The following is a 24,334-nucleotide window of genomic DNA, read 5'->3' as shown; positions in this document are numbered from 1 at the left end:
TATTTGTGGGGACTTTAGGGGTGTGGTTTCAGAGTGTAAAAATGAGGTTGAAAGGCCATATTTTCCCCCACCCTTGTTCTAAGACCGTATTGCATTGTTTTTTAACCCAGAAGTAGCCTAATGGGCTGCAGTCAGGACGTGGAATGGAGGCAGGGATTATTGCATTGTAAGTCACCACCAAATCACCAGGGGCCAGCATTTCCTGACCCAGCCATGCTCATCCAGCCCATTTTAAAACTTGGGGAGCTTTCGTTTTCAAAAGGGCCAGCTGAACACAGCTGCGACACAGAATGCTGGTACCCGGCAATTCGGCAGCAACCTACAATGAGATAATGCCCTCCTCCATGATGCGTCCTGGCTGCAGCCCATTAGGCTGCTGCTGGATTAAAAGCTAATGTGATAAGGTCCCTACACCACTATTCATAGCAGAAGGGCATTTGTCTTGATGTACCCTCTTTCTGTTTGGGAACCCCAAACAAGTAAGAGTTGCCATCAGCAAAGTACACATTCCATTGCTTCTAACTTTATGTTTTTTTGAGGTTTTGTATTTGAAAATGGAATGCTTGTTCCTGAGTGTCTTGCAACTGAAACCACCCTGATTTCAAGGACCACCTCCATGTTGGTTACTGGTTCCCACCACATTATTTAGTAAGGGTGATTAAATGTTTTTAGGTAAAGTCTGCTGAACATCTCTCATGTCTTTGAGAAGAAACATACCAAAAATTGGAGAGCGTGAAGACTTATTTATTTCTTTTCTACTCAGTCAAAAATGAAGCAGACAGAAATGTACAATATTTTGTGCTGTTGATTGTGATAGCAGTTCAGTTTAAACAAAGCATTATCATTCGACAAAGCACCATTTTCTAGTACAATTATCTTCAGTGATTTCTTGATTTATCCTTACACTTTTTCAAGTTTACTCCAGTAATCCTCACATAATTGCTCAAATGCTAGAATGACATTATCATTCTCATTGTCACAAAGTTCGTGCAAAGAAGTCCTGGTGGGAGGAAAAGAAAAATGGAAGCTGTAAGTACTTCTGTGACATAAATTGATATTGGTATTTCAATTATCAAAGATGTTTTGCTATATATAAAAGCAATGCCCAGAGATTATCTTCTCTGCTCTTTTTCCCCAGTTCCTATTAAAATGGAAAAGATGGAGAAGATTTTCCAATTTACATCTCCTCAAAGCTGACTCCAGGAAGATCAGGATGGGTTACATCCAAGGATCTTATTCTAAAAGCTAACTAATTGCAGGGGTTTTTCTTCAGAAGAGGTCTTTAACACAACTTTCTGGTACAGTGGTCTGTTCTACATATCAGTTTCCAGAAGAATTTATCCAGCATAGCCAAAGGATCCTGGATGGAGCCCAAAACATCTGGAGAACTAGAAGTTGAGGGCCACTGCTATCGCAAACAGCTCTTTGTTGCTGTGCTAGATAGTGGGTTGACAGTACCTGCCCTTTGTGGCTTCCCCTGACTGGGATCCATTTGCCCCAAGAGATCTCTAGAAGCAGTTGTCTTAGGGACAGACCTCAAGGCAAAATTGATTTATTTGGAAATTACCATATAAACTCAACAGTAAGTCAATCTCATGTATAAGTCAAGGGCAGGTTTGGGGGCCAAAATTAGGGATTTTGGTATGACCTGTGAGTAAGTCGAGGGTAAAACCTAGGGGCATGTAACAAAGGATGATTCGAAGGAAAACAATGCCTTGGAACTTACAAAAGTCCAGCAGGCATAACTGTTTGTGTTCACACTGAAGGATGGATGGGTAAGAGAGGAAGGTCAGTGCTTCCAGGATAGAAAGCACTCTTGTGTTTCACCAGGGGACGTTTTCTATTTTCATGAGAAAGTATAATACTTACATTGACCCATGGATAAGTCGATTCAGATTTTTGGGTTCAATTTTTGACTAAAATTTCTAGATTTATACATGAGTATATACAGTAACAGAGGCACTTCCTGATTTAGAGTATAGCAGTGAATTTCTGAACCAATCCTGCCAAAACTCATCTATCTCTGTTCAGGGCCAGTTTGGCTCCAACCATGAAAGAGCCAGCTTTAGAACAAGAAATGTTTTTTAAAATTACTTTCAAGAAGAGGGGAGGACACAAGAAAACCAATCCATAGAGACAAAATTGTATCCTTGCTTTCAACATGTTTTCAGAATACATTAATGCAAAATTACATTGACTATAACAAGTTGAAGGAAACAAACATGAAACTCCTGTCTGAAAGCAGGCAGCAGTGTTCTACATTAAAGAACACTACAATCAGTTGTTAAGGCTGCAACTTCAATAACACTGCTGGAGTCTTTGTTCTTTTAAGAGCTTCTGTCAACCCCCATCCCATTCTTGGCTTTAGCCACTCTTGGGAAGATAAGGATAGTCAAAGATGAATCCAGTCATATTCCTAAAAAAAATCTTCCTATTTCAAGAGACCATCTATCAAGGGACATGCAACCCTAGTTTGCAGGGAATTCAGTATTCATATTGTGTTGCACTTTCTTTTCACTGAAATCAATGGGAATTAGGTCATGAATCACTTGCAATCAGTGAGATAAATCCATTAAAACATTAATGCAAAAAGACCACCCCAGTTTAAACAAACTTCCCCTCCCCACCCTGCCAATTTGCTTCTGAATAAGAATGCTTAAAACTGGGCTACACATTGCAATTCTTGCAGCTATGTTGAAGTATTGGCTATGCTTTTTTTTGTTTCTGCAGTGATTCAACAGTCATTGCAGAGCTTGCTGCATCAGTTTCTGCCTTCAATTACTACATTCTCCTGGTGCTGCCTGTAACAGGGTGCTTCACTCTTTTGCCTGGAAATATGGCCCTATCTTTAGTTTTCATATACTGTACCTGAATCTAGTTCTGTTAACAAAATCTGTATTACTGTGTTTTTGGTAGCAGTTTCATTACCTCTTGGTTCCAGCATTTGAACTACAGATCACTGTTAAGATGAAAAAACTCTACTATAGATGCCAAGATAGAGCCTTACCACATTGCAAAAGAAAAATAAGAGGCAACAAGACAGAGGTGTTTTTGTTTTGGGTTTTTTTTGTTGTTGTTGGGTTTTTTTTTGTTGTTGTTTTGCTTACTTTCCCACATGCTCATGAAGCATATCCACTCTATTGCCAAGGGAGATGATCATAAACGTGTGCCTTTTGTCCTGCTGGAAAAATCCATTTGGCAAAACCCACACGTTAACCACCAGTTCCTTCTGGGAGAAGAGAAGTATTATGACAAAATGCAAGCAGGTAAGCATAAAGCCATTTCTGTCTGTTTCATTCCATGTCTTTTTTCTTTTGCAGTGTTATAAGGCCCATAGAGAAAAGAGGTGGTTTGAAAGTCATGTGAACTAGGTATGGTTTTGTCAGCCAGACTCATTGATGTTAACACATCCACATTTTAAAAAAATCTCCACAGATGTAAAGCCAAGGTTTTGTAGCCCTCCAAATGATGGACTGCATCATTTCTCAGCCATTTTGCCAGCAACAAATGGTGGGTGTTACAGTCCAATAATATGTAGGGGGCCAAATGTTCTTCATCCCTGAGGGAAGGAAAATGAAGAAGGTAATGACAGATACTGGATGTTGTCTCCACTGTGACACTGAGTTGACTATACTGTGTTTTTGAGAATGAAAAGCGTATAGAAGTCCCCTAAAAAAGTCTCAAGACCACGGGAGGTACCAAGCCATTGACATCTGCACCTTGTTCTAGAGTGGAAGAGGATATAAGCAAGATCCACTACAAATCCAAAGCTTTACTATTTTGCATACCTGATTGTCTTAAGAACAAGGCCAAAGTCCTTCAGCAAATTGTAAGCTTCTCCTTCATGAATACTAAAAGGGAGAAAAACAAGTTTACAAAGTTATATTTTTATGTTTTTAATTGATCAATAGAGGCAATACAGCATAGGCCTAAGAACTAAATCTTTATTTCATAAAGAAAAATATGAAATAAAAATAAAATGAAGGCACATGAAATCATGGTGATTAATATATTTTCAGTATTGAAAAGTTTCAACCAGCTAGCCAGCAGTGGACAATTCTGATGTAATGACAGAATCTAGTAGACTGGCAGAGGAGATTCTCCTTCTGCACAGTAGCCTCTAGTGTGCCTCCAAAGCAGCTCTGGAAAATTTTGAAACTTCTTGGAGCTCATTTTTTGTTCTTGCCGAGGTTTGCAGGCCACCACCATAATGTTGGATTGAACCCAATGAGTCATATGCATATAGAGTTCTTAAGGTTTGGGGAGTAATACCTGAAGCCTACTTGTCCTAACTAAAGTATGTCAAGGGCTAGAAATTCTGCTTCTGTGACTCCAGTTGCACATGTTTGCATTTGGATCCAAACTAATGACTAATGTATTTACAGTTCATTCTGACTGCTCTTAGTTGTTTTTATTTATATTGACAATGAGAGAAATCATATACGTACGCATTATCCTGTTCCATTGCTACCAAAGATCCATGTTTGTAGAAGTCAAGAACATATGCATTCAGTGGCATATGTCTTCCCTGTTTGTCATATTTCTTTGTATGAAAGACAGGAATGTTTGCAGCTGTAATACCTATTGTGCGCAAAATGACCTGTAGAAACAATACAAGAGATTTTCCTGTGCATATTGTTTCTCTGATATGCAAGTCACTTGGTCACATTATAAGAAAACTGTCTTGAATAAATAATTCTGGATGCGATCCAAAGCTTAAGTTCCATGTGTCTGAAGGAAGAGGAAATTAAACTCTTATAGAACATGGCCACATAGCCCGAAAAACCCACAAAAAACTATGGATACCAGCCCTGAAAGCCTTTGACTTCACATTGGAGCTCAATTTATGCACTCTACATGGGGCTACCCTTCTGCCTAGTCTGGAAACTCCAGTTGGTACAGAATATGGCTGCCAGGTTGGTTACAGGAACAGCGAGGAGTGACCATATAACACCCATATTGAAGTCACTCCACTGGCTGCCTATTAGTTTCCAGGCACGGTACAAGGTGTTGTTTATCACCTTTAAAACCCTACATAGCTTGGGCCCAACCTGTCTAAGGGATCACCTCCCTCCATATAATCTGCCCTGTACACTCAGGTCCTCTAGGAGGAATTTACTACAGTCCTTAAAGACCAGATTGACAGCAACCTCCCAAAGGACATTATCTGCAGCCGCTCCCAATTTATGGAATGGCCTGCCGGACAAGATCCGTCAAATTACCAATCTAGAGAGTTGCAAAAAAGCCATTAAGACAGATCTCTTCCGGCAGGCCTTCCCAGAATAAAATACTCGGCCACAAAAAAGGCTTCCCCATTTATCGAACTCTGCCCATGGTTATTGCTTGGATTTTAAAATGTTGGTTTTAGTTTTATACTGTTTAATCTTGTTTTAAAGGGGAGGTTACTATGTATATATGGATATACTTTAGTCTGTTGTACGTCACTTTGATTGCTTGGCAAGAAGCCGGGGGGGGGGGGGGGGTTTTTTTTTTTTTTTTTACAAATCTACACTTATTTTTATTAAATATATCACAAAGGCATAACTTCTTTTGGAATCATATTTTTCATTACCACACTTTAGGGCTACCGATATTTTAGTCTATTTATGCTACCTTAATAACTGATCTTTTTCTTATTTGTTGTGATGTGCCTTCAAGATGTCCCTAACTTATGCCGACTCTTATCATAGAGTTTTCTTGGCAAGACATATACAGAGCACATTTGCCTTTACCATTGCCTTTCTTTAAGGCTGAAAGAATGTTACTTGTCCAAGGCCACTGAGTGGGTTTCCCTGACTGAGGGGATTTCAACCCTAAGTGCAGCATGGTCCCCTAGTTTGAGTGATGGACAAATTCTGGGAACATTTCCACACTACACAAGGATAGCACTATTGTTTCACTTTTAGCCCCCCCCCCCCCAGTACCTAAGGATCTGCACTTTAGGGGGAGGTATTTAGAATACTCAGCCAAAAACTTTTAATATCTCACCAAACTACAAACTCCAGGATTCCACAGGATGCAGCCATGGCTGTTAAAGTGAAATCATAGCACTATAAATTTATAGCACAGTGGCTTCTAAATGTTGGTCCTCCAAATGTTTTGCACTTCTACTCCCTGAATCCCTGATTGTGGGCCAAACCTGCTGAGACTTCTGGAAGCTGAAGTTCAAAACAGCTGGAGGGTCTGCATCCCTGCTCAACCATGGAAAGCATTGAGTAATCTTGGACATAGTACACTTGCTCAGCCTCAAAGTCAGTGGCATATCTTCTCTGCAGAAATATTGCCAAGAAAATCCTAGGAGAGGGTCACTGTAAACCGGAGTCATCTTGAAGCACGTAACAACAATTTCCAAACTCTAGCCCAACATTCAAAGATTACATCTGTTCTTTATTAAATATTTATTGCTAATGTTTCAATACATATCATAAAAAGAATGAAAGTCAAAGGTCACTGTTCATATGTTTTTTTCTGGACAAAGATAAAACTGTTCTGTTGGTTTTGAGTATATGCTCTTAATCCGTGGTCTAAATTTCCCCTAATTTTGGATACCTTTGAAACATAGGACCACTGGACCTTCTCAGATGCTATGAGTAATAATACTCTTTTTGGAAGGCAACAGGTACTTCTTTTTAAATCACAATCATTTACTTAGTTATACTCTGCCTGCCAATAACCCCCATGAGAATTTGACCCTTGACAGAATCCCTAGTTTAGATTTTCCATCATTATCAAGTGGGTATACTTATATCTTCTTATTGGAAAATTTTACACATACACACACATAGTCGGCCTTTTATATCCACGGATTCTTTATCCATGGATTCATGCATCCACATCTTGAAAATATTACACACACGCATACACACACAGAGCAAACCTTGATTTAGCCATTTCATAGAAGGGGCACCATTGTACTGTCCACTGCATTAAATGAGACCAGACTAGAAAACTTCTAGGTTTTCCAGCGCAACTCTATGATCAACTTCCAACACAGTTGCTTTGGAGGACCTAGAGATTCCTAGAGAGAACATATTAAACAAATCCACAAATAATCAAATCCTCAAAGTCAAAACCAGAAATTTGGAGGGCCAGCTGTAATAAACCTCAATAATAATTCATAAATCTTTCCCACTTACACTGTTGACAGTCTCTGGATGAAGCAAATTAAGTTCTGTATTTCCTGAAAGGCACACGAACGGTGAAACTGCTGTCCTTCCTTTGTCACAGCTCATTAAGTGAGATGCAAGCTGCGAGTCAGGTTGTCTTCTGCTGGAAAAATCTAGTAAAACACGTGACAATGTGAGCTAATTAATGGGTGCACAACCTTACTATAATTTCATGAGCGAGACATGGTCACATCTTCAGTTTTATTTATTAAATTATGTATACATCCGTATATAAATTTACAATCGGTGTGTAACAAATACTTCTTTACTTTTATATATTTTTTCATGTCCTTCAGTATTCTCTTTTATGTTACCATACATTCAACTTCGTACTCTCTTTTCTTTCACAATTTTAATTAGAGGAAGAGATCAAATTCTAGGAGCAGGAGAATCTTTTTTTTACCTTAGTCAAAACCAATTATGGTCCACTTTCCAGCACGGTCTCATCCAGATTCAAAAGTAGACGAAGCTACAGATGTAACACTTCCATCCAGGCAGACATATTAGGACACACTGCTACCATTATAACTACTGTGACATGATGCTTATGGACTATTTTTTCTGTTTAGGTTTTTACAATCTGAAACCCTTGTGTTGCACCATGTCCAAAAAGCTCCAAAGCCCCATGTGTATATCTGTTTTATTACAATGCCTTCTTACCAAATTCTGAAAGTGGAAGTTTGTATTCTTGCTTCATATCAGCCAAAGTGGACACTATCTGAAGAAACTGTCTAAAATTGTCTCCTATTTTGCAGTTGTACTCATGCAGAGTAGCAGCAAAATCTTCAGGGAGATCTTCCAGAAATACCTAAAAGCAGTATTATTTGCTTAGAAGAGACTGAAATACTAAAAGATCAATACTGAAATAATAAATTTCAACCATTATATGTAGTAAGTTTAAGTTTTCCTAAAAGACAACAAAATATGAAATTTGGCCTATGCCCTGTTATTGTTTATTGTAATTTGGATATAGACTTACACCTTTTTCTCTTAGTGTTTCTTTCTGTAACTTTTGAGAATAATTAGCTAAACTGGTTCAATAGCTCAGAAAGTATATAAATCAGCTTGATTAGAGAAATAAGCTATGAGGCAAGGAGAATAAATAAACAGAAACAGACAATAAACAGAAATGTAGATGAAAGGTAGGTGTGTATCCCAACTCTGAGCTTGGATATGTTGCAACAAACCTTTTATTTCTATCCCATAGAAGTAGGGTGCCGCCATCCAGCCATTATTATAAGTAACTCATATTTAATAACTCAGAACCAGAACACAAGGAAAATCATGCTTGTAGATTTTATATATCAAAAAGGATATACAGATTGATTCTCCCTTATCTGGAATTCTGAAATCTGAAATATTCCAAAAACCAAAACTTTTTTCATTAGTGTCTATGTTCTAAAACGCACTGCAGAAATAATAATTTAAGATCACTTTAGTTTCCCTGGCTCAGTGCTAGAAAATTCTGAAAACTGTAGTTTTGTGATACATTTAGCCTTCTCCGAGAGAGCTCAGGTGCCACAATAAACTACAATTCCCAGTATTCTCTAGTGAGGGCAATTAAAGCAATCTTATGGGAATACAGACTGCCGAGAAATGGCGGTCTGCAGGCACCTGGTTTTACTCCGGAGGGACAGCACAGCCCCCAAACTGTGCCGCCATTGTTACGTCACGAGAGCGCCAATGGCACATACTAGGGTTAGGAACAGTGTGGTTGGTGCGCGGTCCCTAACTCTAAAATCGCTGCCAGCACAGTGCAATTGAATCGTCTGTTCTGGGCCTTGGACTGGATTATTTCTCCAGTGTGTTTTGAACCTAGGCTAGTGACACCTTTGCTCTCTGATTGTTCAATGTACACAAACTTTGTTTCATGCACAAAATTATTTTTAAAATACTCTATAAAATGACCTTCAGGCTATGTGTACAAGGTGTATACAAAACATATATGAATTTTGTGTTTAGACTTGGGTCTCATCTCCAAGATATATGTACGTATATGCAAATACAGGTATTCCAAAACCCAAAAAATATCAGTATCTTTTCCAGTTCTTTCATTGCTGCCCTACCCTTTCCTAGTCTTCTTATTTCTTGACTGCAGTCTCCATTTTGGAGAAAGTCTGATCCTAGATAGGGGAATTTTTTAATTATTTGAATTTCCTCATTATCTAGAATGAATTTGTGTATTTCTTCTGTGGTCATTATTTTTTTTCTTTATGTTCAGCATCAGACCTGCCTTTGCACTTTCATATTTGAACTTCCTTATTAACTGTTTCTATTCCTGAATGTCTTCTGTTATTATTATGGTGTCATCCTCATATCTTAGGTTGTCAATGTTGCTTTCTCCTATTTTAACTCTTCCTTTTTCTGATTCTTTTTCTGCTTTTCTTATGATGTTTTCAGCATACAAATTAAACAAGTAGGGTGATAGGATGCAGCCTTGACTGACCCCTTTGCCTGCTGGGAACCAATCTGTTTCCCCAAATTCTGTTCTGATGGTGGCCTCCTGTCCTTGGTACAGATTCCTCGTCAGACTATCAGATGCAGTGGCACCCCCATGTCTTTGAGTGTATTCCATAGCTTTTCACAATCTATATGATCAAATGCTTTGCTGCAGTCTATCAGACGCATGCTGATTCTTTTTTGGAATTCTTTGGTGCACTCCATTAGCCATCTATGTTTGCAATGTGGTCCCTAGTGCCCCTTCCTTTCCTGAATCCTACTTGTACCTCTGGAATTTCTCTCTCCATGTATGGCTGGAGTCTGTGCTGCAGAATTTGAGCATTATTTTGCTTGCATGTGAGAATAATGCTATTGTCCTATAGTTGCTGCAGTCTTTTATATCTCCTTTCTTTTAGATTCAACTGAGTACACTTTCACATTTACATTTGCCTTCATTTACATATGAACAACAAACAGAAATAGTCAATTGTTTGTTTAAAAATGAAATGAAATAAAAGATTAGGTAACTAGAATTTACTTAACTCACTAAAGTATTTTGCAGGTGAAAAATGCATAAAGCGGGAGGGAGGGACACTAATGTCCTTTCCTAGAGTTTTTCAGTACAAAAAAACAAGACATTGATCTTACCTTTGACTGATAAAACTTCCTTCTAGAATGAACAGCAGAAGCAGGACAAACCTTTCTTGTAAAAAGATGTGCCAGTACTAGGACCAGAGTTTCCATTACGTCTCTAGAGAAAGTGTTTTGTTCTGTTTTGGCACAGAAATCCACAGTATATCAAATTACTGCACTAATGAGCATGCTCACTGCAATCTTCCACCCCAAAACATGTAACTTCATAAGGATCAGTGTCTCAAAGGTAACACCCTTCACAGAGAGATCACGTATAAAATAATGCCTCCCCCGCCAACCCAAACACTACTGAAAAATACATTATTCAGAAGAAACACTGGTAAATCAACATAGAATCATAGAGTTGGAAGAGATCGCAAGGGCCATCCAGTCCAACCCCCTGCCATACAGGAAATCTAAATCAAAGCATCCCCGACAGATGGCCATCCAGCCTCTGTCTGAAGACCTCTTGAAAGGACTACTGAGTAAATATAAAGAACAAAGTAGGAAATTTATTATTATTTATTTATTTCCATGATTTATATCCCACCTTTCTCCACGGTGGGATTCAAGATGGGTTGCAATATTTTAAAAAGAGAGCTAAAACATTGATTACAAAGTTTAAAAAAAAAATAAAAAACTACAACCTTTAAACATAGGTTAAAAATAGCATAATTAAAAACAGTAAAACCTATTAAAACAGTAAAACAGCACACCACATTATTCAGAGAGCAGGGAGGGGGCCGACCTGACCTCCTGGCAGCCATAGAGAAGGTTCTCTCCCAAATCCTCACCAACCACACCTGCGAAGGTAATGGGACTGAAAAAGCCCTCTCCTGCAAATCTAAGCACTTGGGCTGACTTGTATAGGGAGATATGGTCCTTCAGATACCCTGGACAAAAGCTGTTTAGGGCTTTAAAGGTCAAAACCAGCACCTTGAATTCTGCCTGGAAACAGACAAGTAGCCTGTGTAGCTGTTTCAGCAAGGGACTGACATGATCCCTGTAGCCAGACCCGGCCAACAGCCTGATCACAGCATTTTGATCCCACTGCAGTTTCTGAACAGTTTTCAAGAGCAGCCCCATGTAGAACACATTACAATCAAGGCATGTGTCACTCTAGCCAGATGCAACTTCTCAAGGAACAGGCATAGCTGGTGCACTGGTTTTAACTGTGCAAATGGACTTCTGACCACAGCCGAAATCTGGGCATCCAGGCTCAGATCTGAATCCAGGAGCACATCCAAGCTGCGAACTTGAGATTTCATGGGGAGTGTAACCCCATCTATCACAGGCTGAATCCCTATTCCCTGATCTGCCTTATGACTGACCAGGAACACTTCTGTCTTGCCTGGATTAAGTTTCAATTTGTTTGCCCTCATCCAGTTCATTACTGACATCAGACACTGGTTCAGTATAGAGATAGCTCCCTTGGAATCAGATGGAAAGGAGAGATGGAGTTGGGTGTCATCAGCAGATTGGTGACACCTCACTCCAAAACTCTAGATGACCTCTCCCAGCGGTTTCATGTAAGTGTTAAGTAACAAGGAGGACAGAACAGAATCCTGAGGGACCCCACAGGTCAATGGCCAGGGGTCTGAATAGGAGTCTCCAACACCACCTTCTGAGTTTGCCCCTCCAAGGACTGAAGCCACTGTAACACAGTGCCCCCAAATCTCATTTCAGAGAAGTGACCAGAAGGATACCATAATTAATGGTAGTGAAAGCTGCTGAGAGATCCAGCAGGATCAACAGGGAAACACTCCCCCTGTCCAAATCATCCACCAAGGTGACCAAAGCTGTGTCCATCCCATAGCCAAGCCTGAAGCCAGATTGAAATGGATCTAGATAGTCTGTTTCATCCAGGAACACCCAGGTGTTTCCAGGGCCAGCCATATAACACCGGTGTTGAAAGATCTCCATTGGCTGCCCATCCGCTTCCGGGCTCAATATAAGGCGTTGGTAATCACCTATAAAGCCCTAAATGGCTTTGGCCCAGGTTTCCTGAAGGACCGCCTCTCCCCGTATATTCCGCCTCGCACCCTCAGAACGTCTGGGCAGCATCTACTGAAGGTGCCTGGGGCTAGATTATCCTCCACTACACGGAGGACATTTTCCACAGCTGCCCCAGCCCTTTGGAATGCGCTGCCCACCGAGCTCCGCTCAACTACCAACCTGGCCCAATTCAGGAAGGATCTGAAAACCTTCCTGTTCCAACAGGCATTCCCCGATTAAGTTCCTGTGGGCCTCCCTCCTCTTCCGTGGCCAAGAGGTTGGGCTATGGGGCTTTTTTGCCTGTTATTTTTATTGTTGTAATATGTTTATATTTTATAATATTTTATAATGTTTTATTGTATCGTTGTTTTTAATCTTGTTGTAAGCCGCCCTGATCGCAGGAAGGAGCGGGATAAAAATAAAAACTTTATTTTATTTTTTATTAACCCCTGGATCTGGGAGGCCACCACATGTTCCAACACATTGCCCTCAAAGGGGATATTTGAAACTGGCCGATAGTTCTCCAATTTGGTGGGATCTAGGGAAGATTTTTTGCAACAGTGGCCTCACCACAGCTTCTTTTAGGCAAGCTGGGAACCTGCCTTGCTGTATTGAGGTATTCACTATTGCCCTTAACCAATTTACCCAATCCACCCACCCACCTGAAAACAAAAATTAGAGTGGATGATGAAGATATAGAAAATAGTGAAAAGATTTTCTATACTTTGGTTCAATTAATCAAATGGAGACTAGTCAAGAACCACTCCACCACATTCCAAGGGAGTTTTTTCCACTGCCGAACAGCCCTTACTGTCAGAAAGTTCCTCCTAATGTTGAGCTGGAATCTCTTTTCCTGGAGCTTGCATCCATTGTTCTGCGTTCTAGTCTCTGGAACAGCAGAAAACAAACTCGCTCCCTCCTCAATATGACATTCCTTCGAATACTTAAACAGGGCTATCATATCACCTCTTAACCTCTTCTCCAGGCTAAACATTCCCAGATCCCTAAGGTGTTCTTCATAGGGCATGGTTTCCAGACTCTTCACTATTTTAGTTGACCTCCTTTGGCCACGCTCCTGTTTCTCCACATCCTTTTTAAATTGTGGTGCCCAGAACTGGACACAGTTTTCCATTTGGGGCCTGACCAAAGGAGAATAGAGTGGCACTATTACTTCCCTTGATCTAGACACTATACTTCTATTGATGCAGCCTAAAATCACATTGGCCTTGTTAGCTACTGCATCGCACTGTTGACTCATGTTCAACTTATGGTCTACTTGGACTCCTAGATCCCTTTCACACGTACTTTCATTCAGCCAGGTTTCTCCCATCCTATATCTGTGCATTTCATTTTTCCGCCCTAAGTGCATTACCTTGCATTCATCCATGTTGAATTTCATTTTTTAGCTTTGGTCCAGTTTTCTAGTCTGTTCAGGTCATTTTGAACCTTGATCCTGTCCTCTGTTGTATTAGCTATTCCTCCTAATTTGGTGTTATCTGCAAATTTGATAAATGTGCCCCCAATTCTTTCATCCAAGTCACTGATAAAGATGTTGATAAAGATGTCCTGGGCCCAGGACAGAGCCCTGTGGAACCCCACTGGTCACTTCTCTCCAGGATGAAAAGGAGCCATTGTTGAGCACCCTTTGGGTTCAGCCGGTCAACCAATTACAAATCCATGTACCAGTTGCCTTGTCTAGCCCACATTCTACAAGCTTGTTTATAAGAATATCATACAGGTCTTGGGGAATGCTAAAATCAGCATGTTCACAGTTTTGGCTATCCTAACCATTTTTCTTAAACTTTAAATCTAAGATGGGCAAAGTGCAGCTCATGGGCCACATGAGCATCCTTTGGCATCCCTAAGCGTGGCCCTTGAAGCTCCCCAAAGTCCCCTAATACCTCCCTAAAATAAATCTGAAGGGCTGACTTTGTGACAATTTTTTGACACCAAACCAGACAAAAGCCCCCAAAGCTGCCTTCAAATACAGTGATTTGTGTCCCCAACCCCTTATAGCTCGCAGTCTCTGAAAAACCCTGAAAAAAGAAAAAAGTGAGCTTCAAAATTGGCCACAATGGTGACCAGCATTAATGTTCCATCACTTCCTGAATGCCCAGACCGTTCACCCCTCATCCTTTTCCTTCCCAAAGCAAGAAGTGAGGAAAGTAGGGAGCAATTAATACCTTTCTAAACTTACTTTTTGTTTCGCTGGGTTGACACAACTTGTGGAACAAGCCTTTCACAAGAAATTCAACTAGAACAATATTGGAAGGTTCATAGTAATGCAAATGTGTCACAAGTCCAGAAAATCCTGTAGTATTACCTTCCCGATCCACGTATCCCTAAAATATGAAAATACTGTTTATGTATTCAGATGACCTTCCTAATCCAAGCTCAGGGAGCAAGCTGTAAAATACCTATTCCCCATTTGTATCTGTAAACCCTCACACTATATTTGCTCCAGATTCTGATTTTAAAAAAAGACCAAACCACTTGATTGAATAAAAGAAGTTGATACTTTACCTCTTTCACAAGAAATTGTAAGGAAAACAAGAAATAGAGCTTCAACATTTCCAAGGCCCTTGGCTGCTTGAAGGACAGAAGTGAGTGTTTCAATACTGATAAAACCTTTCAAGAGGGAAAAAAAATTAATACATTGCCAGCTTATCTGATAAAAAGTTCAGAGAGCATATGGACATTTTATCCCTTGTACTCAATTTTGAGAGCATACCTATCCTGACTACGAACTGAGGTCTGTTTGAGGGGCCTTCTCTGAGTCTTACTAATGTGATCAATGTGCTGTGGTGAGACACAGAAGAAGACTTTCTCTGCTGTGACACCCAAAGTTATGGAACAACCTCCCCCAAGAGATCCAAATGGATGGCAATGCTGGAGTCATTCCAGCACCAAGTCAAAACATGAGCTGGCATTCAATATCACAATAATACATGCGCAATCCAGAGTTGTTGGCATACCCTACATGCCTCCTGTTTAATAATTAATATCCAGCATAAGGCATGTTTAGTAACAACCTGCAGAAGTACACATGAAGGTGTCATGCTGACTGAAAACATGTGTGAGACCTACACTGCTGACCACTTCACCTCCACCCCACGGTCTTGCATTTTTTCTCTCAATAAAAGCAAAAGGGATAAATGTTAAAGCAATCATAGACTATACCCTGTAACACTCCCTTTGATGTTCCTAAATCACTCTTCCTGCTCAAACATCAAAGGATTGTCTCAAATCTAACCAATTCATTTAGAATTAACATCCTCAAGCCATTCAAGGTCCTTTTGGTCAGTGCCTGGGAAAAGCATCAAAGTCTTTGATCACACAAAGCACCCTTTGAGGGTATGGAATAGGGTATAAGTAATCCCCCAACTTTAGTCACATTGTTCACAAACTGAAGCATCATTAGTTGAACAGGATCCCTCTGTGCAAGCTGTGCTGCGTTTTTCCATGGACCTCTCTTCAGAATCAGTAACTATCACCTTTTCAGCCCCTGAATTACCTCTATCCAAGCTTCCAAACCTTTATTTTCTGTAGCCTTATATCATGCTTAAAGTTGAATCAGTTCTTGGTTGCTTGCATTCTCCCTTGCACATTTCTAAATAAAAACACCTTATTTACTGGAAACTGGAATCTCTTTGCAGTTAGTACTGTTATATATAGGTAAAAAAGATCCTCACAAACTACTTTCTTCTTGCAGGCCTCCTTTTAAGCTATAATTTCCCCAAGATTTCAAGGAGATGCTGGCCATGCTAGTGGGGACCTCCAACTTCCCCCATCTTTTAGGGTAACAGAGGGGCTCGACAAACCACCCAAAAATGGCAGCTTGGAAACTCCCATTTTAACTCCAGCCAAACCACGCAGTGTCCCTCCAGAGTAAAAAGAACTTGTGAAAAGCAGGTTCTTTTTGTAGTACGTTCTGCATGCCATGACAGCACCTGTCATGCATCCATGATGTAAGCGCGGCACCCATAGGTGCGGACGCTGCACTGCACTTGCATCATGCATGTGTGCCCCGTATGGACAGCACCGCATAAAGATGGCACTGTCCATACATGCTAGGGTTCCGGAGCATGCAGATGCTGTGCGCTCCAGAACCCTAGAATTGGCCCCAGGCTGCCACAAACTGGCAGTCTGTACTGGGCCATGGTTATACATCCATAACTGCTCAGTATTCATGATTCCTACATACTGTATGTAGTAACAAATATCACATTATTGCCATGATCATAACTGCCCTCCTAAATCTACTTTATTAGGCATCAGCCACACTGAGAAATGGTAGTCTGTTCTGCTGGCCACCAGGGAGCAGATGATGTTTCCACTCTCTCTCCCACAAACAAGTGAAGCTATGACAATCAGAAGCAGGACCCCTGTCACAATTCCTTCTCTCGGTCTTGCTCACTAGTGGAAGGAAAATTATTATTATTATTATTATTATTAACCTCTCCTCAGATTCTACTTGAGTTGGGGGGTGGGGTCAGGTTAGGAGATGTAACTTAGTGAGACATATATAACTAAATAGCTCTTTATTAATGATTTTTGGACCTAACTGATTTAATACAAATTTACATATGAGCTATGAATTAAATTATTTTAAACAGTTTTATATTGTTTTAAATTGTTTTAAGTATTAACTGGTTTATTATGTTTTCAGTTTTCTAAAATTATTTTTTTATTGTTTTAATGTTCTTGAATACAGGGCAAGATATAAACATTTAAATGAATGAATGAATGAATCCTCCTTCAACAGTTACCAGTATTTCTTTGCTTGATTTGATCTCTATCTTGCTTTGTGACCAGAGTCACAAGAAAAGAAAATGATAGAAAAGACATCCAAATACTTAAACAGCTGTGAATTTTCCACTTGTCCTATGTAAATGGATTTGTTTCCACCTTGAAAACTGAATATTAACTTTTAATGTTAATTTTAAACTAGTGGAATAAATGTTGAAAGTGTTTAACAAAATTCATTGTTATGAATTCTATCAGCAAATTAAAGAGAAATGAATTTATTTAAGCTATTAATATTTCCTACATTATCCTTCTCAAATAAGGCTTCTTTTCATCTGTGTTTAAGATCACCTTTGCTTCTGCATCCTTCTTATCATCTGCTTTTGAAGCCAACAGCATGAGTCTCAGTATTAGAGAAATGTTCAGAGGAAACTGTCCTCGAAGTTCAGGTACATTTGATTTTATGAGCTTCTGTATTTTGGGCAAAGGAATGTCGTAAAAATAGACATTTCCCAACAAATCTTGGCCACGTCTCCCAGCTCGCCCAGACATCTGTGAAGAAATAAAAATTAAAAAGCAAGTAATCAAATAACATTTGAAATTATAGCATTTGCATCTGTTTCAATGTTTCTGGCAAATTATTCACAAGATCTGTTTTCTTTCTTTACATCATTTCCCTTAGATAACAATGATCAGATTAGACATATCAACCTAAAACCAATATTTTTATGATCCCTTACTAGGCCTGATGGTAATTACAGCTCATTAATTGTATGGGTTGCTTTATTTGACATTTAACCTGTATATTATTACTTATTTATTACTTATTATTTATTATTATGACTGGAAATCAATATAAATTTATTACCTAAGTTTATGTGTATAAATATATACATACTATTATACACTTTAATTCATGTCATTATTTACTTTACTGCTTTTCATGAATTAAGCTTTTGGTCAGGTTTTCCTCTCTTCATGTCTTTACGTATCTTGTTTGTTCAGTTTTCTTTCCCTCATTATATTGTAACGTATCTGTAACTTAACATGCATTATCTTTTATATATTTCTACTGTTGCTTGGTACTACTCCCTTTTAGTATTACTTACGTTTGTTGTTGTTCTGTGGCTTCACATTATTTCTGACTTATCGCAACCCTAAAGAGAACCTAGCATAGGTTTTCTTCGAAAGATTTGATAAGAGGGGTTTGCCATTGCCTTCCTCTGAGGCTGAGAGAGTATGACTTCCCAAAGCCAGCTAGTGGGTTTCCATTGCTGAATGGGGATGTGAACCCTGGTCTTCCAGGGTCTTATTCCAACATTCAAACCACTGTACCAGATGGCTCTCCTTACTGGCTTTTATTACATACCTGCTTATATTTTTAACACATGACCCATTTGTTTTAGAGCTTATTTAAGTCATTCTCTGTTAATATTGGTTTTTTTATGTCTATGATCCCTTTTTTCCTGTTTTTGTGGCGTCCAACAACTTCTTCAAGACCGTGTGTTCCCCACTTCTGATTTATAAATATGTATGTTATATATTAAGTTAACTAATGTCTCTACTTCTTCTGTATACATGTATATGTGATTAAAACCTTTGAGTAGTGATTATTTAAACCTGTGTATCTCATTACCTGCCTGTAGTTCAGAGCATCCAAATATACAGAATTTTGTACAAAAACAACAGATTTACACGGCATGTTGATTCCCAAAGCCAAGGTTCCTGTGGCTGTCACCACCTAAAAAATAAGAACTCATTACAGTACTCATCATTTATTAGCACATAATAAGAGCAGACTACTTATGCATTACAAAAATGAACTACACAGACAGGAATAAATTTGGGAGGAAGAACAGGAATAAATAAAGGAAGCATTAAATATATTGGCACAGTCTGAAAGTCTGTTACTTGCTATTTATTTAGTTGCAGTGTCTATCCTGTCTGATGCTAGGAACAAAATTATGAAAAAAAGTATTATAACAGCTGTTGTAAGCTTTCAAGTAAATCCTGACTTATGGAAACCCTAAAGTGCTCACAGGATTTTCTTGGCAAGTTTTGTTCTGAGGGGGCTTGCTCTTCCCTTTCTCTAACACTGAGAGAGTGTGACTTGCTCAAGGTCACCAAGTGGGTTTTCAAGCTCCTGCATAGTCCCCAGTATCCTAATCCAACACTCAAGCCACTAAACCACATTCGCTCTCATTGTTATAGTAGAGAAACTGAAGTTCCTTATTGTGAAGAGAAGTGCTTGGCAAGTCTGAATAATGCCAGCTCAGTGGTAGTAATGGGGGTTATGCAGGAAAGACTATAAGTAAAAGCATCTCAGTTAAACTGTTAGACAGGGCCAATTAGAAATAGAGATAAGAATGGGGACAGATAGGAATGAATTAAATCTTGAGAAGAACAGTTAGAGACAAGGATGGTTAGGAATAGATAGGGACAGTAAAGAGGGATATGGTCTAATGGGAGTTTAGTGTGTGGAATGAATTCATGGAGAGGGATGAAGATTACTCTGTTTTAATTAATGTGTTACATTGTATAGTGTATGGTGCCAGCAAGATGCTAGATGTTTAACTTGTATGTTTTATAATAAACCTTTACTATTAAATTGTTCATCTCTGTGCTTGGTTTATCTTATTTCTGGCATTAGGGGAATTAGATCACACCTTCTAATTTGAATTCACCCATAAGCACATCCACTAGTCCAGGGTAGTGGTTATCTTGGGATTCAAGTACCAGACCAGGAAAGGAATCTTAAAGGTGGAAGGCCAACATGATTTGATAACAGCCCAGTTGTAGGGCCAACCTGGTGAAGGGTTCCATCTCACTCATATTATGTAATCCTAATTTGTTTTTTAAATTGCATGTATTTGTGAGAGCCAACATGGCATAGTGATTTGAGTGTTGGACTGTGACTCAAGATACCAGGGTTCAATTACCAACTCGGTCATAAAGCATACTGGGTAACCTTTTTGGGCAAGTCATATGCTCTCAGCCTCAGTGGAAGGCAATGGCAAGCCTCCTTTGAAGAAATCTTGCTAAGAAAACCCCATGATAAGTTTACTTTAGGATTGCCACAAGTTGGATATTACTTAAAAGCATACAACAACAACATACATAAAATAAATAGGGATCTTGCATATTTAAGTGCCACTAACTGCTATGCTAGGACATTTTAATAAGATTTGTGTAACTCAAAACATTTGGAGAAGATCAAATAAGTTGGCACCTCCATACATTTTATTTTATTTTTTATTTATTTATATCCCACTCTTTTCCCAGGACTGGGACTCAGAACGGCTTCACAGCAATTAAAAAAACAAACAAACAATAAATACAATTAAAACATTTTAAAAATAAATAGATAAATGACATGCATTAAAAAGAATGATTAAACTAGTCCAACATTCCTGCCTGTTCTTATAGCGATTCCTTAAATGCCTGTTTGAACAGGTAGGTCTAGACCTGCCGTCAGAAAGCCATCAAGGAGGGAGCCATTCTTATCTCCCTGGGCAGGGAGTTCCAGAGTCTAGGGGCAGCCACTGAGAAGGCCCTTTCTCATGTCCCCACCAACTGTGTTTGTGAAGGTGTTGAGATGGAGAGAAGGGCTTCTCCAGAGGATCTCAGATGATACATGAGAGATAGGAAATCACCAGAGCAAGCGATGACAAGAAGAGCAACAATGAAGTGGATTGGGAGCAGCCTTTTAGTCCCCTTCCTTGCCTTGTCACACAAGTACTGCATCATTCAGTACAATATTTATTCTATCCAGCAAAACATGGCTCTCCATATACTTTCCTCACACAAGAAGCAAGAAGTATTCAGTCAGTTGACTCTATATGTGAAGGGAGGAAATATACCTGTTCAGAAACATTACTAACTCCAAATTTAGATATAACCATGGCGGTATAACAACATTCCAATACCAAGTTCCACATGGTTGATATCACATTTGCAGTGTTCAGTGACACAATTTAAATGTGACCGCGGCTGCATGAAGTTATATATGGGCATTAGAAAAATATAGTCATTCCTCCATATTTGTGCATTAAATATTCATGGATTACTACATTTGACCCACCAAAAAGTATGTCCCCCTCTAGGCATCTGTAGGTCAACATCCACCAAGTGCCTAAAGAAAACATTTTTCAATGTATTTGTAGGTCATTCAGCATAATTCTATGGCTCACTTCTGGCAAAGAGTGGTATTGGAGGACCTACAGCCTTAATAACCAACCCTATGTATCCTGGAGGAACTCTTGAAATTATTTCCAGATGTCAGAAAACTTGTATTATATCCACAGCTCAAAAAATGTTTATTTTCTTCCAATCACAATCTCTAACAGAGCCCCTAGCAATCCTTCATGAAACCCTAGGGTTCGATGGAACCTGGCTAAGAAATCCTTCTCAAATAGGTAGGCATAATATCTAACTTGGAAACAGAAGAGGTTGACTACCACCATTCCAAAAAACTAAATTCTGTTGATATTATTTTAATAGTCAAGAAATTATTACAGGAAATCATAACAGAAAGTCACAAGCACATACAAAAAGAGGGTGACTGACATGTATTTAGGAAAAACTGTTATGTATTTGGGGGGGGGGGAATGATTAAATTATTATACCTGGATAAATCCTCTCCTGAAAAGCATCTCTACCACCTGCTTCCCTTTCATGTTCACAGAAGAATGGTGATATCCAATGCCCCTTAGTGCCAGGTCTTTCAGTATTTTGTGCTTTCTCAGGAATCTTAGCCGATGAAATATCTTCTCCAAAGACTATAGGAAAAATAATTTTCACAATATGTTATTGGTGCTTAAAGGAAGATTTCAACTCACTATAAAATCTCTGTTCTTGAAATTTCTGGGGTGAGATGCTCTTAAGACTTTGCAGAAGAGTGAAACAAAAAAAATTGGAACTTTAATTCCCTTTAAAGGAACTTTAATTTTTTTAGAGAGAGTGGAAACCTGGAACTCAGAGGTAAAGTCAGCTGCTATCTTGCTAACATCTCCCCTTAGTTGCTTGGTTCAAAATTGAAAAAGTATACCACCTTCAGTGTTATTTTCCTTACTAGTGACCTTAACTGGATTGTAGTAGGAGGTTCTCCATCAAGTCTAAAGTACTTCATAGCCTCCAGAAAACAGCAAATTAATTTAGCCAGAAGCAGAACAGAATGACTCAGTTTGCAAGCATCTTCTTAAAGTTTCTCTTCACACACCCCACACACCATTTTTAACAAAGCCATTTAAAAGCCTGATGTTCTTTTCTTAAGTTCAAGTTCCTAAATTGGGGAAGTGTAACACATACAGTATGTTACTAATGTTAAATTGGACATGGCCTGAATTTATACATCTTTACTAGGAAATATGTCATAGTGATTTACATGGGGCATATTTCCAAGTTCATGTACAGTTGATTTCATGAGCTGTGACAAGAAATGTGTGGCCCTCTAAATACTTGTTGGACTACTGGGCCAACCCTGAACATAATGTACATCTCTACCCCTGCAAACGTGCTATGCACATATTGGGTATGGACAAAATCACTATGGGTAAGTGTTCATACAAGGGATGTAGAGAAGAGACAAAGTGCCAGGGTGTTCGAAAAGATGATTGTGTTCTTATAACTAGCCCAATGTTATTACAAGTCCTCTAGACAGGCTTTTTTAAAGCATTCATACAACCAGGATTCTTATATTACCAGGCTCCCAATCATATACAATTTCCTGCTCCCATACCTGGCCACTTCATGTGTGCAAAAATGCACATGGCAGGCTCTGCTCTTGAGTCATGACATGGGTGGCATGGGAGCTACTACAGTACAACCTTTTTCTCATGCTACCAAGTAATATGGGAGGGACTAAACCATGGCAAAGGAGAAAATACTTCAGCTTCTTCCCATGCCAATTTCGTCTGCCATTAAGTCTTCAGTGTCTTGCTGTTTCCCAATCATGCAGGGAGCAGCAGTATTCTGGTGACTCCTACATTACTGGTGTAAAAAGGGTACCTAATCTCAAGAGATTTCTGCTGCATCATTCTACATTGTTGAAATATCAACATTCTACTAGAGCTTGAAGTTACTTTTTTGAACTACAGCTCCCAATATTCCCCAATGGGCATGTTCAGTGTCCATGGTAACTTGAAGATTCTGGGGGATTGTACTTAAAAAAAACACCACCTCCTCTGGTACAGCATTCAGATTAGCTTGCAGTTTCTTCAATACACACACACACACACACATGCATACATGCTAATCAAAAATTTCAGAGAAATTTCACATGCAAACAAAAATTGTTCAGTTCATACTAACTAGGGAACTATTGGTCTACAGGACAGAGTTTGATTTTGCACATCTAATTTGGTACTTGAATCACCTCTACACTGAAGATCATTGAAACTAGTTGTTTAGCAAATATTTCAGTTTAGTACTGCAAATTAAAGAGTTTAAGCTCACCGCATTATCAATAGCTTGCCAATTTGCATATGTACAATCAGGAGGAATCTCAGAAATTTTCTCCAGACGTTTCCTTATGTTATCAAGCCCAGCATCCAGAACAAAATATTTCTCTTTTTTACGGGTTACTTTAGCTTCACTGCAGAGAAATATAGACTGATTCTCAAACTTTTCAACATCATTGTTTTTTGTTTCAATTTCATGTATACTAAACATACCACTTCTTACTTCATTATTTAATTTATAACCCATCTTTGTTCCAACACGGGAACTAAAGAGGCTTACAATAATTTAAAACAAGACTCAGCTTTTTTTTTAAAAAAAAAAAGTTAAAGCAAGCAATTCTGTTTAAAAAGCACCTAGTTGAAACAATTTGAAACACACTGAAAACATAATTTTGAATAATAATGCATCAAATAAATATATGAACAACCAACATGTCCAAGATTTTAGATCAGAACCAAAACACACTGCAGAAATAATCCAGTTTGAGACCACTTTAACCATCCTGGGTATTGTAGTTTATTGTGGCACCAGAGCTCTCTGACAGAGAAAGCTAAATGTCTCATAAAACTACTAGCAACTCCTGGCCCAGCCTCCCCAATCCTACTTTCATAGGCAGCAGTTGCTGGGAGAAAGAAAGGTATGTCCACCCGTGGGTGAAGGGAGTGTGTTCTCCTGTCAATCGGAGCACATCAGACTGTCATTTCCATCCTCTCTGATCAACAATCTTCAGCCTGACAAGTAGAAAGAGGATCCCTGTTAAAACTGCTCCTTATATCAGAGAGAGCTTGTGGGAGAGATCAAAACATCAATCTGCTATGCCTCAATTGACAAGAGAACAGACTCCTGTCATTCGCAATGGCTGATGCTGATGCCTCCCTCTGTAACTATCATCCGTC

At 39.1% G+C, this 24,334-nt stretch overlaps 1 protein-coding gene across 1 annotated transcript in view; it reads right to left on the bottom strand.

Annotated features, from left to right (window-relative positions):
* Positions 1 to 723: 723 nt before the first annotated feature.
* The window catches only part of DDX60 (DExD/H-box helicase 60), a 71,863-nt gene continuing 48,252 nt past the window's right edge, over positions 724 to 24,334 (bottom strand). Inside the window, 12 exon segments of the mRNA XM_042466845.1 lie at positions 724 to 1,000; positions 3,789 to 3,851; positions 4,449 to 4,600; positions 7,137 to 7,279; positions 7,827 to 7,974; positions 10,254 to 10,375; positions 14,431 to 14,575; positions 14,757 to 14,861; positions 17,331 to 17,531; positions 18,616 to 18,720; positions 21,605 to 21,757; positions 23,433 to 23,571. Of these exon segments, the coding sequence (XP_042322779.1) occupies positions 901 to 1,000; positions 3,789 to 3,851; positions 4,449 to 4,600; positions 7,137 to 7,279; positions 7,827 to 7,974; positions 10,254 to 10,375; positions 14,431 to 14,575; positions 14,757 to 14,861; positions 17,331 to 17,531; positions 18,616 to 18,720; positions 21,605 to 21,757; positions 23,433 to 23,571 (1,576 nt within the window). The 3' untranslated portion in view covers positions 724 to 900.

The sequence above is a fragment of the Sceloporus undulatus genome, chromosome 5 (genome assembly GCF_019175285.1).
Source record: "Sceloporus undulatus isolate JIND9_A2432 ecotype Alabama chromosome 5, SceUnd_v1.1, whole genome shotgun sequence".
Taxonomy (NCBI): domain Eukaryota; kingdom Metazoa; phylum Chordata; class Lepidosauria; order Squamata; family Phrynosomatidae; genus Sceloporus; species Sceloporus undulatus.
Note: the sequence above shows the minus strand (reverse complement) of the source record. Positions and strands in the feature narration are given on the sequence as shown.